Genomic DNA, 21,174 nt, shown 5'->3' with positions numbered 1-21,174 from the left:
ATCTTTGACCACAGTCCACTAATCAGACAAACCAACAGATCAGTGTGATTCAATCTCAGGCCAAAGTCTACCAACCAGTCCACCTCCGTAACAGGTATCAGGTACCACATGTGAACTTGTATTTCCACTGAAAATCTGAACATGAATTCCATCCACACTTCAACAGTGAATGGTGGCTATGGCGATGGCGTCCGCACTATCAGATGTGTGTGCTCTCACAATGGGGCATTTGTCAAACATGCAACATCACTTTTTGGGTAGTGTTTGATGGGGTCAGCATTTGTGAGGGACGTGGTGAACTCAATGGTCACAGGTGGCTCAGCCCACTCTGGGTGAATGTACCATAAGTACAACTAGGTACTAGATCAATGTGATTCCTCCTCAGACCATAGTTTACTAGTCATATAACTCAGCTGTCAGTAATCAGTACCAGAATTAGTAGAACACCGTAAAAACTAGCTTCAAACATTTGTTTTGACTCTTTATGTTCTGAGTTCAAATCCTGCCGAGACCAACTTTGTCTTTTCATCCTTTCGGGGACTGATAAAATAAAGAACCAGTCAAATACTGGGATCAGTGGTACTGACTACCCTCTTCCCCTAAAATTACTGGCATTGTATAAATATATTTTAGAAAGAATTTTGCTATTGTTAGCAGAAAATTCACTGCAGCAAAGGAGTTGTAAAATGTCAGATAGAATGGTTTGCAATACCAAGCTCCATTATGGAGGTGAGCTGGCAGAATCATTAGCATGTTGGGCAAAATGCTTAGCAGCATTTCATCCCTCTTTACGTTCTCAATACAAATTCTGCCAAGGTTGACTTTGCCTTTTATCCTTTCAGGGTTGATTAAGTACCAGCTGAGCACTGGGGTTGATGTAATCAACTTACTCCCGCCTCCAAAGTTGCTGGCCTTGTGCTAAAATTTAAAACCACACCGGCACAGGGGGCAGGCGAGGCTGGCAACGGACACGAGCGGATGGTGCACGTAAAAGCACCATCCGTTCATGTCCGTTGCCAGCCTCGCCTGGCCCCCATGCTGGTGGCACGTAAAAGCACCATCCGTTCGTGGCCGTTTGCCAGCTCTGTCTGGCACCTGTGTGGGTGACACGTAAAAAGCATCCACTACACTCACGGAGTGGTTGGCGTTAGGAAGGGCATCCAGCCGTAGAAACACTGCCAGATCTGACTGGGCCTGATGAAGCCTTCCGGCTTCACAGACCCCAGTTGAACCGTCCAACCCATGCTAGCATGGAAAATGGACGCTAAATGATGATGATGATGATGATTAAGTCTCATTGTATTTACGTGAAAGTTACTCCAGACTGACCAAGCTGGTCTAGAATGTCTGGGCTAAATCCAACAGGCTAAAGCCTTACCCTACTCCCCACATCACCTGGAGATTTTTGACCTAAGAAACCTAAAGAATCAATACAATGGTTTGCATACATTGTTGTTTGAATAGTTCTCATTCTTTAAACACACCCAACTACAGTTACTGCTGCTACTACTATTATTTGTAGTAATAGAAGTCAACTATTACTTGTAGTAATAGTAATCATTAAGGAAGTTTATTGTGTGGTCACTTACTCATACAAGACACACCCTCATCTTATCTACAGTCTTAAAAACTGTAATCTAGGTACACCATCATTTCAGATCCGGGTTTTCTAAAGCAATATTTTACACCTGCTGCCAACCCTTTTAGAATAGGGACATGGTGTACCTATTCTTAAACTATAAACCCTGAGCAAGGAGAGAGAAATTTACATGAAGAGAACGCAGAGTAAATTATTTCAGTTTCTGTAAATTAAATTCACTAATGGTAATGATTAGTTCAGCGGTGAGCTGGCAGAATCGTTAGCACGCCGGGCGAAATGCTTAGCGGCATTTCGTCTGCCATTATGTTCTGAGTTCAAATTCCATTGAGATCGACTTTGCCTTTCATCCTTTCCGGGGTCAATTAAATAAGTACCAGTTACGCACTGGGGTTGATATAATTGACTTGATCTGTTTGTCCTTGTTTGTCCTCTCTGTGTTTAGCCCCTTGTGGGTAGTAAAGAAATAGGTAATGATTAGTTCTGAGTCATAGTAGAAGACATTTGCCCAAGCTGCCACATAATGAGACTGAACCTGAAACCTTGTGGTTGAGAAGTTAATTTCATACATGTACAGACATATCTGTGCCTAGTTAGGGATTAACTCCAGATTAAATCTGATCGTGTGGACCCATGACCAGAGGTATTCCAGTTGCAACAATTGCTTGGCTTTAGGGATAACTAGGACTACATTGCTGTTTAACTCCAGGAAACATCATTTCTAGCTGGCTATACGACATAATATCTGTGTCCTTATATTGTGGAGGCGCAATGGCCCAGTGGATAGGGCAGCGGACTCGCAGTCATAGGATCGCGGTTTCGATTCCTAGACCGTTGTGAGTGTTTATTGAGCGAAAACACCTAAAGCTCCACGAGGCTCCGGCAAGGATGGTGGTGATCCCAGCTGTACTCTTTCACCACAACTTTCTCTCACTCTTACTTCCTGTTTCTGTTGTACCTGTATTTCAAAGGGCCGGCCTTGTCACTCTCTGTGTCACGCTGAATATCCCCGAGAACTACGTTAAGGGTACACGTGTCTGTGGAGTGCTCAGCCACTTACATGTTAATTTCACGAGTAGGCTGTTCCGTTGATTCGGATCAACCGGAACCCTCGTCGTTGTAACTGATGGAGTGCTTCCAGATTCCAGATATATTTTTAAATAGGGAATTCAGCAATCCAATCCAGTGCAAAACAACATCTGTAGACCGGTTTCTGGAGCCGCATTATGTTGGCAAATAGCTTTTACTTTAAGGAACTCCTACTGAATAACTCTCTTTGAGAGATTTAGAAATAATAATATTTCTATTTTATTAGGACTATATTATTTTGCATCAATTCCTATTAAGACAGGAGAGTGTGATGTAAGAGGCAAGTGACTGTTATTCTAGCATGAGTAGTGGTTATGTAATGGCTCTATTGTTAGCTCTTTAAGACAATAATTACTGATAGAATAAAAAAAAATATTCTTTCATCCGTGTATATATACACATCTGTATGTACATACATGTTTTTATACATTAAGAGTACATACCTATTTACACATGCACAAATGTGTTGTGTGTATATGTATAATTATATATATATGTATAAGGATTCCTTGAATCAATTCTGGCTGGCAAGTCTGTCAATAAATCCGGGATGTTATATAAACAGTCTTTATAACACGGAAGGGTGGGGGGCTGTTATTCAAGTTGGTTATTTGTAACTATAGCGACTCATTTCTAATGCTATCAACAAAATTATCACTATCACCATCTTCGTCATCATCATCTTCTGTCTGATTTTCCATATTTGGAAACATCTCCAGCATCTCACCATTAGCTGTGGTCTTTTATCATCTATAGATTCCAGCCATTGGTATTACTTGATACTTATTTACCCAACTATTAACCTTCACAAGCGTCATATGACTGCTCATCCTTTTTCCTCACATACTTCATCTGATCCCTCTTGCAGCCATTTTTTTTTTCTCTAAACACATTTTAGGCAAGGCATGATAATCAGGTGTTAATACAGGGAGTGTGATGTACCCATTTTTCACCATCATCCAAGTACAATTACATATATGGTAGAGAAGGCTCACATCATTTCATTCCCAGCCTTCCCATCTCTATCCCCTGCATTCAAGACTCATGTTTCACTTCCATGGAACATTGAACTTTGTACATAAACACCAATACAACCTGTACTTCTACAGAGAGAGAGAGAGAGAATTTTTTTTTGTTATATGTAGAAGTTCCAATTCCCTAAACTTGTTTCCACTGTTCTTACACTTGCTACCATTCTTTAGGAGGACCTTCTCCACTGCCAACTTGCACTGATTCAAGTAATGGAAGCCATCATATCAACTTCTGTGACTTCAGGCTGCTGGGTTTCACTAAAGAGGTCACTAAAGGACCACAATAAGTGTTGAGATCATAATATTTTTTTATGTCTAAGAGGAAAAAGGACAGCAGTGTCTGATGATTTTTTTTTTTTCTGGTTTTCAAAGACTAATGAGGAAAAGTTATATTCTTGGCCTATATGTTTCTAACAAAATGGATTCCTCTTACAGCAACTGAGGGCCAGGGGGTACTGTTAAACAGGGCTAAAGATTAAGTCTATACTCAAAGACAGGCTATGCTAAAAGACGTTTCCCCATGTTTCATAACCAGTTATGAAACCATTTTCTAACCTAAACTGTCTCACGATTAGGCTCATCTGCAGTGGTCAGTTAAAAATAAGGCAAGGCATGATACAATCAGGTGCTAATACATGGAGTGTGATGTACCCATTTTTCACCTCCACTTGATATCAGCCCCTTTCTGGGTGGGACTGTTCATAATATTGTCTCAGTTTCTATACACTTGGAGGGCCGAATTGAATGTGATCCCAAGTAAATTAACTGGACCATCAGTCCAGCACTCCACAATGCTGGTTAACCTGGACTTCTCTTTCCAGGAGCAAGCTGTCAGGTTAACAACTTCAGTTAACTTTTGTTCCCATTATGTCCTTATCTCTCTTTAGAATAGTCCTGACTATCACGATGTCCATAGTGACCAACTTCCTTGAGATGTTGTCCACAAATACCAATATGGTTTTTTTTTCAATTTCCAGTTTCCAAAACAGTAATTCAAGAATTAGTAGACACAGACGACTTGAGAAAAAACACTCTTGACAAACCAAACCTGATTAGAAATGGTTATGATAGGTGATTACCAGGTAGATGACATTGTCTATTAAAGTTGTTCAGCTTCTGAACATGGGAACTGGTCGCACTGAGAAAAGCCACGGTGTGCATAGCGATGGCGGCATTATACTGTTATATACTGACAATGTGATGAGAATTATCTCCATTCTTTCTTAAATAAAACTTACCACAAAAATTCGTCCAAATTATTTGAGACCCCTGTACACATACACACACACACACACACACACACTTCATGTTTCACCAATATCACTTGCTGGGGGACAGCATGTGGTGATCTTAGTTTTTTTTTTTTTAATATTGATGCAAATTTTTAATTGGGTAAGTATTAGAATAAATAAGTAAGAAAAAAAAATTAAAATGCAGTTTAAATAATAAAATAAACCAAAAGTAACAAATTACTTGAGACCGCGAAATCAGCAATTGGTATGAGGGAAAAAAATCAACAGCTGAGTGTATAAGAAATCGATACACAAAATATTAATTACTCGTGAGACAACACTGTTCAAACTTGTTTACGTGGTGTATTTATATGTAAGGTGAATGTATTTGTGTCTTTTCTACCTGTTAAAGGTGGTGGCAGGAGTGGTAGCATTCAGATCCTTCTTCTGATCAACCCTGGTCGAAGAAACCTATGATCAAAAGCCCTCCAGTCGTAACCACCTCATTAAAAAAATTTTATTTTCGTTTTTGAGACAGTGCACCGAGAACAAAACTATTCAAAATTATCAAACGTGTCTATCATTTTAAGGCGGCTGGGCTACGACTGGAGGGAGATTTTGCTGCTTTTTCAGGCAGATTGAACGACCACGTAAACACTGGTTGTTTCTTTAAGGGTATTTGAATAATCTGTTAACATCGAGAATTATCTGAAGAATCCGGAAATATTTTTATATCCTATATTGTTGGGGTATTGGAAAAATGTGAAAAGGCTTTATTCCCCACCCCACACTTTTTTCATCATCAATTAATTACACTCTACCTATCTTAGCCTTTCACACATGTGGGTGCGAGCACACGTGTAAATGTACGTTAAATATATATATATGGCAAAATTTCGATGTTATATATATAGATAGATAGATGCAATTTGTACACGATATATTTTGTCTAATATAAGCGAAAATCTGAATATAATGATAGATCAATAGATAGACAGATCCACGTAAATGCATGTTCGTATCTATACATATATACATACGAACATGCATTTACGTGAATCTGTTTATCTATGTATATATACATATATATATATATATATATATATATATATATATGTATGTATCTATTGTAAAACCATTCTCACTAACATTAAAATATTCACGATTTTAGTAATAAACAGAAAGGATATAATTTACGCAGGGAAAACAAATGAAAAAATTAAACGAATTTGTAAAGAAAGTAGGGTAGCAGAAGGAATAGGTTAATGTCCCTGATTGAATAGACTCATGATTTAAAATATTCCAACTATGACCATTCCGTCTACTTTTTTCAGGCCTCTTATTATATCCTGGACTACATTATGCAATGAGGAGGTGGTGATTTGAGGGAGATTTGGTTGTTGTTTCTAGCAATAGGTGGAGTGATCACATATCGGTTCCCTTGTTCATTCGTCAGGAAATAAATTGAAGAAATAAAGCGAATGATTACAAGATAATAATAAACACTTACTGTCCTCTTAAAAACGACGTCCATGCCATGCTGTGTGTGTATGTATGTATGTATGTGCCGGTAGCTGTAGTTTTCTTATATATACATACACATGAGATGTATGTATATGTGTGTGACTCAGTATGTGTATATATAATGGAAATTTCTCCCTCTCTTTGTACGACACATGCATACACACATACAAGCTGTTTATTTCTTTCTTTCTCTCTCTCTCTCTCTACCTCAATTCTTTGTCTTACTGCTCCTCTCTCACTCTGTCACTCTACCCTTTCAGCTCTCTCTCTCTCTCTGTGAGTCTTACTCCCTCTATCTCTGTGACAGGGGGACAGTATTTCTTATTAACTCCTGTCTTTGTCGCCTTTTCTCTCTCTGGGTACCTACCTGTCCTCTCCACAACACACTCCCACACTCTTCGGGAGACTACCTACCACTCACACACATTCATATTATCTCTCTCTTTTCACAACTACCTGCTCTTCTGCACAATATATACATATATACACACACCCTCCCCTCTCTCTGTAGCTATCTGTCCTGTATACCACTCTATCCCTCATTTTTATAGGGAACTTCCTTATGTCCTGTGTATCATCCTGTTCCCTTATCTGCTTACCTACTTATCTTGAGTCCCCTTGTTCTCTGGATCGCTTACTATCGCTCTGTATATCATTGTTTTTACCTTCTGGTTGCACCCTCTCGCTATCTATCTGTCTGTCTATCTTTCTAGCTGTCTGTCTGTGTAGAAGAGCCAGTACCGGATCCTTTACGTGGTCGCGTAACCAGGTGGAAATCTCAGTCATAAAACAAGACACTCTTGGTTTCCCTGCATGTAGGAAAAAAACATGGGATGGTCATGGTCGGAATGTTTCGAACAGTACTGATCTAGCCGACAACTTTGCGGACAACTTTGTACTTATTTGTCAACAGAGATAATCGCGATTTATTCTTTCACATTCTCTCACTACCTTTGTTAACATGTCATGATGGAAAAATATTAAGAGCTAACATCAAACATGAAACACCGCTTTTGAAGCTTCTCTTAACTGCTATCAACCTGTTTGGGTCTTTGCAAAAACCTGCATTCTCATGATTGATCTGGCACTAAGCAACGAACTTCCGATGTTATTTAACCTTAGATCAGCCCTGGTCAAGCAGATCTATGAACAAAGGCATGCCAAACACATGTCATTCCATATTTTTAAAGATCCCTTTATTAACAGTTTCAGCGACCACGCAAAGGCCCCATAACCTCGGGTCACTTTTAATTGAACAGGTTATGATCAAACGTGTTCGATCCGTGACCACCCGTTCTTTTTTGTGTATCAGGGACTACATTTTTTCCGGCGGAATTCTGGTTTAAGCTCCCCATATACTTCATAACTTTATTAGGGCTTTGGAATCTTCAGGTTTTTGCGAATTCGTGTTCTGTACACGCGAATTCATACCATTATTCTTTTATTCCATTACTTGTTTCAGTCACTTGACTGCAGCCATAATAGGGAACCGCCTTTAAGGGTTTCAGTCGAAGAATTCGACACCAGCACTTATTCTTTGTAAGCCTAATACTTATTCTATCGGTCTCTTTTCCCGAACCGCTAAGTTACGGTGATATAAACACTCTAGCATCGGTTGTCAAGCGATGGCGGGGTGGGGGTACACAGACAGACAGACAGACACACACACACACACATATACAACGGGCTTCTTTCAGTTTCCGTCAATCAAATCCACTCGCAAGGCTTTGGTCAGCCCGAGGCCGTAATAGACGACTCTTGACCTAGGTGCCACCCGGAACCATGTGGTTGAGAAGCAAGCTTCTTACCACACAGTCACGCCTGCTTTTTGTGTGTGTGTGTGTAATTTAAAGTCGATTTAGCTGTTTTTAGCACATCACACGACCACCTGAGACTTTCCTCTTTTTTTATTTTGTCATTCTGATATGTATTGATGTTTTTCAACATTTTTCTCCCCATAAACACATTTAATTTTTCATTGTTAGGATTTAAGCAAAAATATTCAGACTGTTCGTATTTTAAACTTTGATTTAAAAAAAAAAAAATTCGAAAAAGTGTGGATATTTTAGAATTTAAGAAATGGGTGGGTAAAAATAATAAAAAAAAATAATCGTATGAATTCCCATGTGTAGAACAGATTCGCAAAAATTTTCTGAAAATTCCAAAGAATAAAAAAGTAATGAGAAGTTATGCTGGGTGCTTGAAACCACGACAGATCCGGACCTCCACACCCTACCAGTATACCAACCTATGAGATGAATCATTTGATGATGAGCTAGCAAGGGTGGGATACTGTGTGGTTAATCAACATGCTAGAAATAGTAGTCATGTTTCCTTCAAATCATAATATTAGAAGCTCCTGAGTAAGGTATGGCTTGGGGCAAAATAAAACAACCATTTCCCTCTTGGATACTATCGGAAAAAGAGAGGGACATACCGATCAACAGGGTAATGTAGTCTGGAATACAGGGGATGATAACTGCTGAAATATCGTTGATTGGAAGACAGGGTCTGACGTGGAGTTGAACAACAACTACTACTAGTCAACAAAAGAGTATCTGTAGTCATTCGACTTGCAAGAAATAGCAGCCAAATCTCTCATTACACCTTATTGCCAGAAAATAAGAAGGAAACTGAATCATGTAGTATGAAAATATAAAAGATAGGATGGACACGGCTGGAACAACATTTGATTGTAGGTTTGCTTGAACAGGGCTGACTTATTACCACTACTACTAAATACTACTACCACCACCACCATCTCCACTATCATTCCACCATCACTACTACTACCACTGCCATCACCACCACAACCATCACTATTACTACCACCAACACCCCTATAACCACCATTAATATGACTGCTGCTGCTGCTGCTACTACTACTACTACTACTACTACCACCACCAGCATCACCACTTCCACTGGACAGGGATGGTATGGAATGTGTAGAAAATAGATTTGGAAGTAGGTTTTAGTCCACTGTATGTCACAAGCCAGCTCTGATCTCAGGTCAAAGGGTCATCACCAACTGACAAATAGGAAGGCTTCTATGTGGTTATTGAACTGGCAAAAAATAACAGCCAAATATCCTTAAAACCATGAAAAAGGCATTGAATAATATAGCACTGGGTTCCTGCTCTAAGTGTAAAAACAGGATTTTCATGGCTAGGCAGTCTTTGATAATAGGTCTGCTTGTTCAGGGCTGATCTGGGGTTAAATAATGATAGCACCTACTATCAAATGAATTAACATGGTTGTCATTATGAGGTCATTCAACCTGCTAAAAAAAATAGCAGCCAAATCTCTTTTTGTCTTATAAAAAAGAAAGATGCATAGTTTAAGATACACGATATACACTGAAATAAAAAGACAGAATAGTAACATAGTTGGTATACCTCTTTGAATCATAGATCTATTCCGGGACTAAGTGGAGGTACATGACTTAGTGGTTAGCATGTTGGACTCATGATCGTAAGATTGTGGTTTCGATTCCTGGACTGGGCGATGCGTTGTGTTCTTGAGCAAAACACTTCATTTCATGTTGCTCCAGTTCACTCAACTAGCAAAAATGAGTAATTCTATAATGGACTGGCATCCCATCCAGGTGGAGAATGTATATGCTACGGAACTGGGAAACCAACCCTTATGAGTTGGTATAATTTGAGAAAGTACCTTTACCTTTAACTAGGACTAAACAACAAGAACACCAATGGCAATAGTAACTACCAAAGTACTATAAGATTCATATCAATCAAAACTGATTAACCCTTTTGTTACCGTATTTCTGCTGAGATGTTTTGTGTTTCTTTCAATTAATTTTAAATATACAAAAGAATTTAGTAAAATAATTTAGTTATCATTAAGCTAGTGTTAGGAACATAAATTGTGACTAAGGTTTGGTGGAAGATTTTAATTCAGAACTTTTGAAAACAAGACATTTGTACAACAGAGCCAGAGGCGGTTTCAGCCAGGTTGGTATCGAAAGGGTTAATATAAAATCACTCAACGGCACACATCAGCTTCTGGTTCACAGGCATTTTGCTCTGTCCTCTCTCTGAATCCTCTGCCTGGACTAAAATGGTCTCTGCTCTTTTGATCTAGCTGGTTTTGTGCTTCCCCTCCTCTCATCATTGTGTCCAACTTCACCCCGCACACACATACACTCTCCCATTAATCTTTGTACTCAATCATGCTTCCCAGAATGTCATCTCTCTGGATGTCTGTCTTTGCTCATGTCTTTGTCTTTTCTGCAATGGTAAATGAAAAATATTAATGACATCCAGCTTAAAGGCTATGGGTATTGTCTGTTCCTCTAGGCCCAATGAATAAGGAATAAGAAAACAATATGCCCACACCATTACCATCTTCATCACTCACCACCACCACCATCTTCATACCATAACAATTGCTACCTGTTACCTTCATTCTCATTGTTCCCATCACCACTACTACAACTAATAATACTACCACAACCATCACCACCACTACTACCACTACCACCACAAATACAATTATTATAGTCCCCACCACTTCGACTACCAGCCCCGCCACAACCACTGCTACCGTTATTACCATCACAATTCACTACTGACTCCATTACAATTATCTCCACCATCACAGCCAAAACTACAACTACCACCACCATCACCACCACAACTATCATCACTAGTACCTATTTCATTATTACCCACAAGGGGCTAAACACAGAGGGGACAAACAAGGACAGACATAGGTATTAAGTCGATTACATCAACCCCAGTGCGTAACTGGTACTTAATTCATCGACCCCGAAAGGATGAAAGGCAAAGTCGACCTCGGCGGAATTTGAACTCACAACGTAACGCAGACGAAATACCGCTAGGCATTTCGCCCGGCATGCTAACGATGCTGCCAGCTCACCGCCATCATCACTATCATCACTAGTACCACCACCAGCACTCCACAATTACCAGCACTACCACCACCACAACTAAAACTGCTCCCACTACAATCCCCGATTCAGACACCTAATAAGATTGATCTAAAAAATCAATCCATAAATCTGTCACCATTTTCCATATTAGGCAAGAGACAACAGCTTGCTTCTCAGATTATCAAATAATCCATTGTGTGTGTGTATAAATATGCAAAGTATATATATATAAAATAAAAGAAGGAAAAATGCATACACTTTAATATATTTTTTAATATACTTCATATTGTATTTGTCAACTGGTTTCATTTTAACTAATTATGACATTGAAATTATTGTAATTCCTTGACAAACTTCTTCACACAAAACATGGACCAAAATCTTCTTAAGAAAATATGAAATTACAATAATTTTAATGTCATAATTAGCGAAAGTGAAACCAGTCGACAAACACAATATAAAATATACTAAAACCATGTAAAGTGTATGCATTTTCCTTCTTTTATTTTGTAATTCATCCTTAGTCGAAAGACACCTGTTGTTAATGTCCTGTTGTTTGCACTTGTATTTGTGTACCATTTCTCCATTTTTTTTCCATCCTTGTTTTCGTATACATTTGCTGCTTTCTTCCAAAGAATCTAGTACTCTTAGCTTAGATTTTCTTTGGGGTTGGCCAGATTGGAGCAGTCTCAAGTATAACCAGCTGAAACTGCAAAGATGATCTGGAACTCGACTGAGAAGAGAAAACTACAAATGACCCATCCTTGTTTTTTCTTGTCCCTTTTTGTATCATCTGTCTGGATGGTTTGTTGTCACCTGTAGCGTTTTTGTACCATTTTTTGTATTCTTTATATGTATATATGTGTGTGTATATATTGCATTACAACTGCGGGGTCACTCCGAAAAGCTCTATCTGCGACGATTTCATCTCAATCGAAGGAGAGGGGCTTTCTCCGTCTGGGTTGCGGATCCGTGGAATAAGCTGCCGGACGAGATAGTGAAGATGCCGACGACTGCTCGGTTCAAAGTCTCTCTTGACCAGAAATGGCCTGAACTCTTTACATGAACACCACCCTGTACATAACTCCATGTCCCCCTACATGGCCTTGCTTTTTGCTTTTTGAGCCAAAAAACTAACTAACTAACTAACTAAACTAAATGAAAGGGTGTTGTCTTTTATGTGCTTCTTTCAAGGGACAGGACCATCAATTCAGATGTGTACAGTGCCCAGCTGGATAAATTAAATGCAGTGATCCACTAGAAGCATCCAGCACTCACAAATCATAAGGGCATTGTCTTTCATCATGACAATGCAAGACTGAACATTTCTTTTCAGGTGCAACAGAAGTTACAGTGCTTAGATGGGAAGTTTAGCTGTATCGTCCATATTTGCTCAACCTTGCTTCTTTGAATTTCATTGAACGTAAAAATTCACCTTGAGGAGTTTTTTTTGCCAGTAAAGACAGGAAATTATTTGAGCAGGGAATAATGTATCTGCCTACCAGATGGTAGAAGACGCTGGGACAAAATGGTAATTTTATCATTGATTGAATAAATCACTCTGTGTCTTATTTTTGCTTAACAAAACCAAACATATATCTTAGGTAATCCAATGTGTGTGTGTGCATGAACGTATGTAATCTTGCAAGCCTTTGTACATAAATGTGCTGATATCTACATGCATTATGGAACAATAGGAAAGCTTTTCAACATCTGTCATTTCACTGTTGTAACAGAAACTTTCATGGTTCTCATTCATGATCTTCTTTAAACTAATGATTGCAATCTTGTAAGCCCCTCTGAGGAAGGCCTGCAGCTCTTGATGGATTGATGTGCGATGAATTTGGACTTACAACCAGTCTTAAGAAGACTGTAGTTGTGCTACAACCAGCACAAACAAGTCATATATCCCTCCATCAGCACACAACAAGAGTAGAAAGTTGTGGATACATTCGTCTACCTTGGTAGTATATTATCTAGATTTAATACATTTGATGAAGAAGTTAGTTATAGATTTTCTGGGGCCTGTGAAACATTTAGAAAACTTGAATCGAAGCTCTGGTCACATTCAAATATCAAAGAAGCAACAAAAGTCGTGGTCTTTCAAGCATGTCTTAACTGTGCTGGTGTATGGATGTGAGATCTAATCAACCAGGCATTCCAAAGACAATCTTAAAAGACACACATACATCAAATAGGGAGCTGTGGCTGATTGCTTAGGGCAGGGGTCTCCAAAGTTTTCCAGCGGAGGGCCACATTGCTGAATTTTTAAAGCTACGGGGGCCAAGGTTCTAAATTATTTATTTACCAAAATAATATAAATAAATAGTGAATTAATAATTAAAAAAGGTTATTTATTCAGTACATAATCACAATGTATATAATATCAGTAACAATTAACATGTTTTTTTTAACTTTGATCAATAGGGGAAACATGAAATTGTTTCATTTCTGACAAAATTTTGTCCAACTGAGGTTCAAAATGAGTGGTTCCAATAACAAGCAATGCATTTAAATGTTCATCAGACAATTGTGATCTGTAGCAGGATTTTGTGTATTTCATCTTTGAAAAAGTCTTCTCACACAAATATGTGGTGCCAAAAACTGAAATGAATTCACAGGCAAACCTCCTTAAATGAAGAAATTGGTCGGATGGAAGGCATTTGTAGAATTCAATCAAATTTCCCTCTTTATATTTGTCCTTCAGGATGTCATTGGATTGCAAATCAATAACTTCCATTTGTAACTCAGAAGGTAAGTCTCCAATAACAGAGTTAAATGGATTTTCAAAAATTCTTAGTTTTGAAGAACATGCATCAAGATCAGAAAAACGTTCTTCAAACTGTTGTTTCAAAGCTAAAATGACATCTTGAGCAAACAAGTTTGGAAATGGAGTGGCAGCTTCTGTCTTATTTGTCACATCGTGAAAAATGAGTAAAGCAGCTTCTTGTTAACTGACTTTCAAATAGTATTAATTTCTTACGAAAAGCTTTCACCTTTGAGTACAAATCACAGATGAGTGAAGTTTCACCTTGTATCCGTAGGTTGAAATCATTGAGATGCATAGTTAAATCGGCTGAAAATGCTAATTTCCAGAGCCATTCACTGTCTTTGAGCAACACCTGTGAATGGTTTTTCTCATTTAAAAATATTTCAATTTCAGTTCGAAGCTCAAAAAATCTAGCCAGAATTTTTCCATAGCTAAGCCATCTTACTGAAGTATAGTAAGGTAGGTCTGGAAACTCAGCATTCATTTCCTCCAAGAAATCACGAAATTGGCGATGTTTGAGTCCATGAGATCTTATGTAGTTAACAGTGGAAATCACAGGATCTAATACAGATGATAAATCAAGATGCTTTCCACACAGTGCTTGCTGATGAAGAATACAATGCAATACCAAAGGTTTCAATCCACCGGAATTCTCAATTACTTTGTTAATTTGCCCAACTAAGCCCTTTTTGGTTCCACACATATTTCTGCCACCATCTGTTGTTATGCATTTTAGTTTTTTCCATTCCAAATTATACTCAGCCACTGACTTTTCCACTTCTCTAAAAATATCTATGCCTGTTGTTGTTCCATGCATGCTGTGCACAGATACAAGTTCCTCAGTAATCTCAAAATTGGCATTTATTCCTCTGATGAACAATAACAATTGGGATGTGTCTGATACATCAATTGACTCATCAAGTGCAACAGAAAAGCATACAAACTTGTTGGCTTTGTCTTTTAGCTGTGATTTAATATTTCTTTCAATATGTTCAACCCTACGAGCAACAGTGTTCGCAGAAAGACTAATTGCGGAAAATAAATCTACGTTTTCTGGACACATTTCCTTAGCTACCTCATTCAAGCACTTTTTAATAAGTTCACCATCTGTAAATGGCTTACCTTTCTTCGCCAAAAGGTTAGCAACATGGAAGCTTGCTCTTGTTGCTCTCTCTTTTTCTACAGCCTTCTTCTTGAAAACAAACTGCATTGATGATAAATTCTTCTTTAATTTGTCAAATTTCTCTTTACGTAGCTGTCCAATGAATTGGTAGTACTGTGATGAATGCTTTTTTTCATAATGTCTCCGAATATTGTACTCTTTAAGTACTGCAATTGTGTCGGTGCATATAATGCATAGTGCCTTGTTGTTTGACTCTATGACAAAATAGTCTATGTTCCATTGTTCCTTAAAAACTCTACACTCAGAGTCGATTTTTCGTTTTCTTCCTTGAGCTGACATTTTTACCATGGGTCGACAGATTTTGCTCGACGATATATGTAAAAGGACGAAACAAGTAAAAACAATATTCACAGGTCACTCGATACGTGCATTCACTTCGGCAGCGACGACGACAAATGACTCACACTTGTGCACAACGAAAATGCCAAGTCTGTGCTGACTGACGGAATGCGCATCGAACTTTACTCCACGCTGATTGGCGACTGCACCAGGATTAGAAACCACCACACAACGTCAGGCTCAACCCTCTCTATTCATCGCTCGTGAGATGTAGGTAACATCGATAAATCGATATTGTCTTCTTTTATTATACTAGGCACGGGACTTTTATTAACGTCATACTTGTCGTATCTGCTCTCTCGACAGTTGACGGAATAGGTTGACTTTTCTGCGACATCAATAAAGCTAGAAATTGAATCTCTGCTTCATTGTAAGCAGCACCATCCATCTCACTGACAATCGCCTATTATCTAAGATGAATGATAGGTAGCTCCATAGCGAAGTTAATTCATTTTATGGTGGTTCTGATGGGTCAGTTAAAACGGGGGGAGTGGAAAAGAACCTATATTTACACTAAAGTTTAGTGTATAAATTTTTAATTCGCCGGCGCAATTTAAAGACATTAATTGATGGCAAATCAATTAGCGTCGTCTTGCGTCTATTTGCTGTACTATATTTGTCAAACGTATTAAAAGGGGTGTAAAGTATATTTGTTTTTGTATGATTTCGGCAAGGCTTGTTTTTCGACATTTGTTTTATAATTTTAGAGGACAGCTTGGCGGGCCGGTTCAAAAACCTTGGCGGGCCGTACTTTGGAGACCCCTGGCTTAGGGTGTTAAACATTATTTACAATTGATGGATATTTGTCCTCATCTTGTTTGTTGTTAACACAACATTTCAGCCTTCATCAGGTTTTCATTCCTAAGGTGGTGGTGGTATTATTATTATTATTATTATTATTATTACTTTTTTTTTTCTTCTTTCAAATTTTCTTCCATTTCTTGCCGAGTGTCTTCCCGACTCCTAGGGCAAAGAAACTCATAGTGTATATTGGTAGGCCATTAAACCAAACTCAGTAGTTCGTTCATTTTTTTTTTTTTTTTTTTTTTTTTTAAAGTTAAATTAAAATACATGAGCAGCAACAGTTCTCACATCGACAATGCTCTTCTCAATACGTGTGATGTACCAGTTAAGACAATCTTTTGCACTTCTTGCAGGGATGGTAAGCCAGGGATCATTCTCATATAATTTTCGGTTCCCTTCTTGATCATTCCTAGTGCTCCTACGATCACTGGTATTGTAACCGCCTTGAGATGCCACATTTTCTCAATTTCAATGAGTAGGTCTTTATATTTTCTGAGCTTGTCAAACTCTTTCGCTGAGATATTATGATCACAGGGGATGCTCATGTCGATCAATAAGCAAACTTTATTGTTTTGGTCTTTCACAACAATATCTGGTTTATTGGCCTTGATGGTTCGGTCTGTATGTACTGGAAAGTCCCACAGAATGGTTACATTTTCTCCTTCAGTTACAGCCTCAGGGTGGTGATTATACCACTTGTCGGCAGTTTTGATATTGTAATGCCGACTTATTAGCCAGTGGAGATATTGGCCAACTCTGTCATGTCTTAATTTATACTCCACTGGTGCTAAAACTTTACATCCAGAGATTAGGTGGTCCACTGTTTCAATCATGTCGTTGCAGAATCGGCATTTTGGTCTGCTCCATTTTTCATCGCATTGGCCTGGTAGTTCCGGGTTAATAGGCTTTGGTCTTGAGCAGCCAGGATGAAACCTTCGCTCTCTGCTTTTAGCCCTGAGCTCCGCAGCCACTGATGGGTTTGCTTCTGGTCAACATCAGCTTGTTTGCTGCGGGTCACATTTTGCCGTGCAGAGGTTTCTCCTCCCACCTATCAGCCAATTGCTCGTGCGCTTTTTTCATTGCCATCATTTTCACCTTCTTTGCAACAATAGTTGCCGTACTTCCCTCGGTTGTTCAGTTTGGGTATCCTGCACGAGATCAATAGCAAATTTTTTGCTTTCCTTGATGATAGAATGAAGCTTCTTTCGTCTCTCGTGATTTTCCACGAGCTTTAGCATCCAGTCATTCGATATTTCGAGATATTTGGCCAGTCCAATTGTGGTTGTTTTGTAAGCTAGTTCAAATTGGATCAGGCCTCGACCTCCTTGGGCTCTGGGAAGGTAAAGGCGATCTACGTCTGCCTTTGGGTGGTGCATCCTATTACAACTCAGCAGCTTGCGTATTTTTCTATCTATATTCTTTACTTCACTCATATTCCAGTTCAACACATTGTAGCTATAAGTAACAACTGGAACTGCTAAGGAATTTATAGCTAACACCTTGTTACGTGCATTTAGTTCAGATTTCAGGACTGCACGAACTCTCCTATAACATTCCTTCCTGATTTTCTCTTTCATGCTTGCATGCTGAATACCAGAGCCTTCATTTATCCCTAAATATTTGTATGTCTGTTCTTGCTCAAGCTCTCTTATGACTGTGTCAACATCTAACACGACTGAATTTGTGGTCTTCACTTTCCCTTTCTGGCACACTTCTCAAGTCCAAACTCCATCCCGATGTCATCGCTGAATGCTTTCACGGTGCGCAATTGGCCTTCAAGTTCATTATTGTCTTTACCATAAAGTTTTAAGTCATCCATATAAAATAGATGGCTTATTTTTTTATTGGCAATTTTATACCCATACCCTGTTCTGTTTAATTCACTTGTAAGGGGTATTAGGGCTATGCAGAATATTAAAGGTGAAAGTGAGTCACCTTGAAAAATTCCACAGTTGATGTTTATATTTTCTGAGGCAAGTACTCCATTAGAGTGGTATAATTGGAGATTCGTATTCCCCAACGACATATTGTGCTTCAGGAAGTTTGAAATCACAGGGGAAATTTTAAAGATGTCCAGCGATCTCAAGATCCATGGATGCGGTATACTGTCGAAGGCCTTTTTATAGTCAATCCATGCGGTGCTGAGATTTCTGCGCTTGTTGTGACAGTTCTCAAGGATCATACGATTGATTAGCAGTTGATCTTTGCATCCGTAAGAGCCTCGGCGGCACCCTTTTTGTTCAATGGGGAAAATATCGTTCTTCTCCATGAATGCATATGTTTTCTCCGCCAGGATAGATGTTAGGATTTTATACGTGGTGGATAGACAGGTTATAGGCCGATAGTTTTTTGGAAGGTTGGTTTCGTTATTCTTTGGGAGTAGGTAAGTAATGCCACTTGCTAACCATTCAGGTGTTTTCTTTGGGTCTCTCAAAATTCCATTGAGCAGCTGAACTAGCTTACCGTGTGCGCACGGGAGCGATGCGAGCCAGAAATTCGGCACCCTATCTTTACCGGGGGATTTCCAATTATGGGCCTTCGTGAGTGCCTTTCTTAGGTCTGCTATTGTGATGTCTTCTCATGCTTGTTGTTGTAAATTTTGGTAGGATCCTTCAGTTTGTATAATCCAGTCTGCATTTATGTTGTACGTCTTCTTGTCGCTCCAAATCCTTTCCCAAAAGTTTTGAACTTCTTCCATGGGAGGGGGGTCTTTAACGGTTACTTTCTCCTTCCCTATTTCTCTGTAGAATTTTTTGGCATTGGATGTGAACAGCTTATTTTGCTTGTAAAACTTGTTTCTCTTCTCAAATCTTCGTATTCTTTGGGCTTTTGCTTGGACTTTTTGTTTCAGCGTTTCTTTTATTGATATCAGTTCTTCTCTTGGTGAGGATCCAAATTTTCTCTTCATCTTTCTTCCTGTTCTGGATCTTACATCATTTCCACATATTAGTTCATTTAATATTGATATTTCCCCTCTCATAAATTCAATCTCTTTTTCAATTTTACTTCTCCAGGTTTGATTTCTTCCCAGGTTTTGTTTTCTTTGTTTTTTCGGGGGAATACAGCTGGTTTCAATTGCCCTAGCAGAAGCGTAAATAATTTCATTTAACTCAGTAAAATCAGGTTTTAATTCTCGTATTATTTCATTTGTTACATAGTTGCCAATTTGGATTTGTTTTTTATTTTGGTTTGTATTTGAGAGTTTATGAAGCGGTTCTCTATCATTCATACTTGTATGTCTTACAACTTCAAGCGTATTCAGGATTTTCTGCCTCATTTCTGCCATAGACTCTCTGTGTTCTTCAGCAAATGCGAGATCTTCAGTTATTGTTGTTTTTTCGTTTTCCTGGCTATCTTTAACAGGTACAATAGAATTTCTTGTATCTTCAGGCCTTTGCGTACTTTGGTCAGATGGCAGTCTTTCAATTAAGCCTCGTGGCGGGCTATACTGTTCATCTGATTCTTCATTTCCTTTGTGTCTTATATTTATGTCATTTTCTGTTGCGTGCTTGATCGCACTTATTTCACTGTCTGTGAGTCTGTTATTTCTAAAGATATCCCTCCTCACATTTGCTAATTTGTTCTCGTCCAAATAGGGCCTACTGTCTTGATTCCGTGTTCTCCATATACTGTAAGAGTTTGCGGTGTGTCTCTCTTGAAATGGCCTACCTAATGCATAGTAATAAGCGTATATTACTTCTTTATACTCTTCTCGGGTCCATTATGTTCCGCTTACATTTTTCTTTCTGTGGTGGTTGTGGTGGTGAACTTGGAGGGCTCGAGTTGGGGGATTTCCCGTTCAAGTGACCATCCATGTCCGTATTCGGAGAAGAGTTTGTGCCAGTTGATGACTTTTCGATCCCAGGCTGGCTCTTCCCTGGGGGACGCGCTTCCAGATTAACCATTATTATTATTATTATTATTATTATTATTATTATTATTATTATCATTATTATTATTATTTTTATTATTATTATTATTATTATTGAGTGAGAGAGCAGTTCATGCCATCAAAGTGACACTGGGGTAAAATATACGAAGCCCAATATACCCATCATGACTACCCGTCTGATAAGGGTACACCAGGCACATACATCACAACCATATGTGCACGACATGGTGATCTCATATCAAGATAAACAGCACATGACCTTGCAGGTGGGGCCCAGTTAGAATTTTCTTCAGGTTGAGTAGCCCATCCCACTCAAACGGTCCCTGAATAAGGGTTGTTTAAGGATGTTGAAAGAACCACCCATGTTTCCAGAGGTGAATTATTCAAACCCCAAAGAATCCCTCTCAACACATGGCTATGATGCTCCCTATTATTATTATTATTATTATTATTATTATTGTTATTATTATTATTACTATTATTGTTATCACTATTATTATTATAATTATTGCTGCTGCCGGGTAGTGACCTGAATAATAATACATTAGGAATGAAAACCTGATGAAGGCTGGAGGGTATATCAGCTAAAATGTTGTATTAACAACAAACAAGATGAGGACAAATATCCATCAATTGTAAATAATGTACATAATTCCTCATCTCTTGAATATAGAACTGTAGGGTGTTAAAATATTCAAGAACAACAGGATGGCATACACCCTATTGAGACTTGCTGGATATATAGAGGATGTGAACCCTCTCCCTGGGAAGGACATAAAAGAGTCTCTTTTTGTGTGA

At 38.6% G+C, this 21,174-nt stretch overlaps 2 protein-coding genes across 2 annotated transcripts in view; both read right to left on the bottom strand.

The window, feature by feature from the left end:
• The window catches only part of LOC115220892 (phosphoenolpyruvate carboxykinase, cytosolic [GTP]), a 51,691-nt gene extending 45,079 nt beyond the window's left edge, over positions 1 to 6,612 (bottom strand). The window contains exon 1 of the mRNA XM_029791089.2: positions 6,460 to 6,612. Within this exon, the coding sequence (XP_029646949.1) occupies positions 6,460 to 6,488 (29 nt within the window). The 5' untranslated portion in view covers positions 6,489 to 6,612. The remainder of the gene's footprint in view (positions 1 to 6,459) is intronic.
• Positions 6,613 to 13,798: 7,186 nt separating this feature from the next.
• LOC115221056 (general transcription factor II-I repeat domain-containing protein 2-like) lies at positions 13,799 to 15,221 on the bottom strand. The gene is made up of 2 exons (XM_029791271.1): positions 14,348 to 15,221; positions 13,799 to 14,244 (listed from the first exon to the last, which is right to left on the bottom strand). The coding sequence occupies exons 1-2, from the start codon at positions 15,219 to 15,221 to the stop codon at positions 13,799 to 13,801; spliced, it is 1,320 nt and encodes a 439-aa protein (XP_029647131.1).
• Positions 15,222 to 21,174: the final 5,953 nt, after the last annotated feature.

Source organism: Octopus sinensis, linkage group LG17 (assembly GCF_006345805.1).
Source record: "Octopus sinensis linkage group LG17, ASM634580v1, whole genome shotgun sequence".
Lineage (NCBI taxonomy): Eukaryota > Metazoa > Mollusca > Cephalopoda > Octopoda > Octopodidae > Octopus > Octopus sinensis.
The sequence above is the reverse complement of the archived record's forward strand: the minus strand, read 5'-3'. Positions and strand labels throughout refer to the sequence as shown.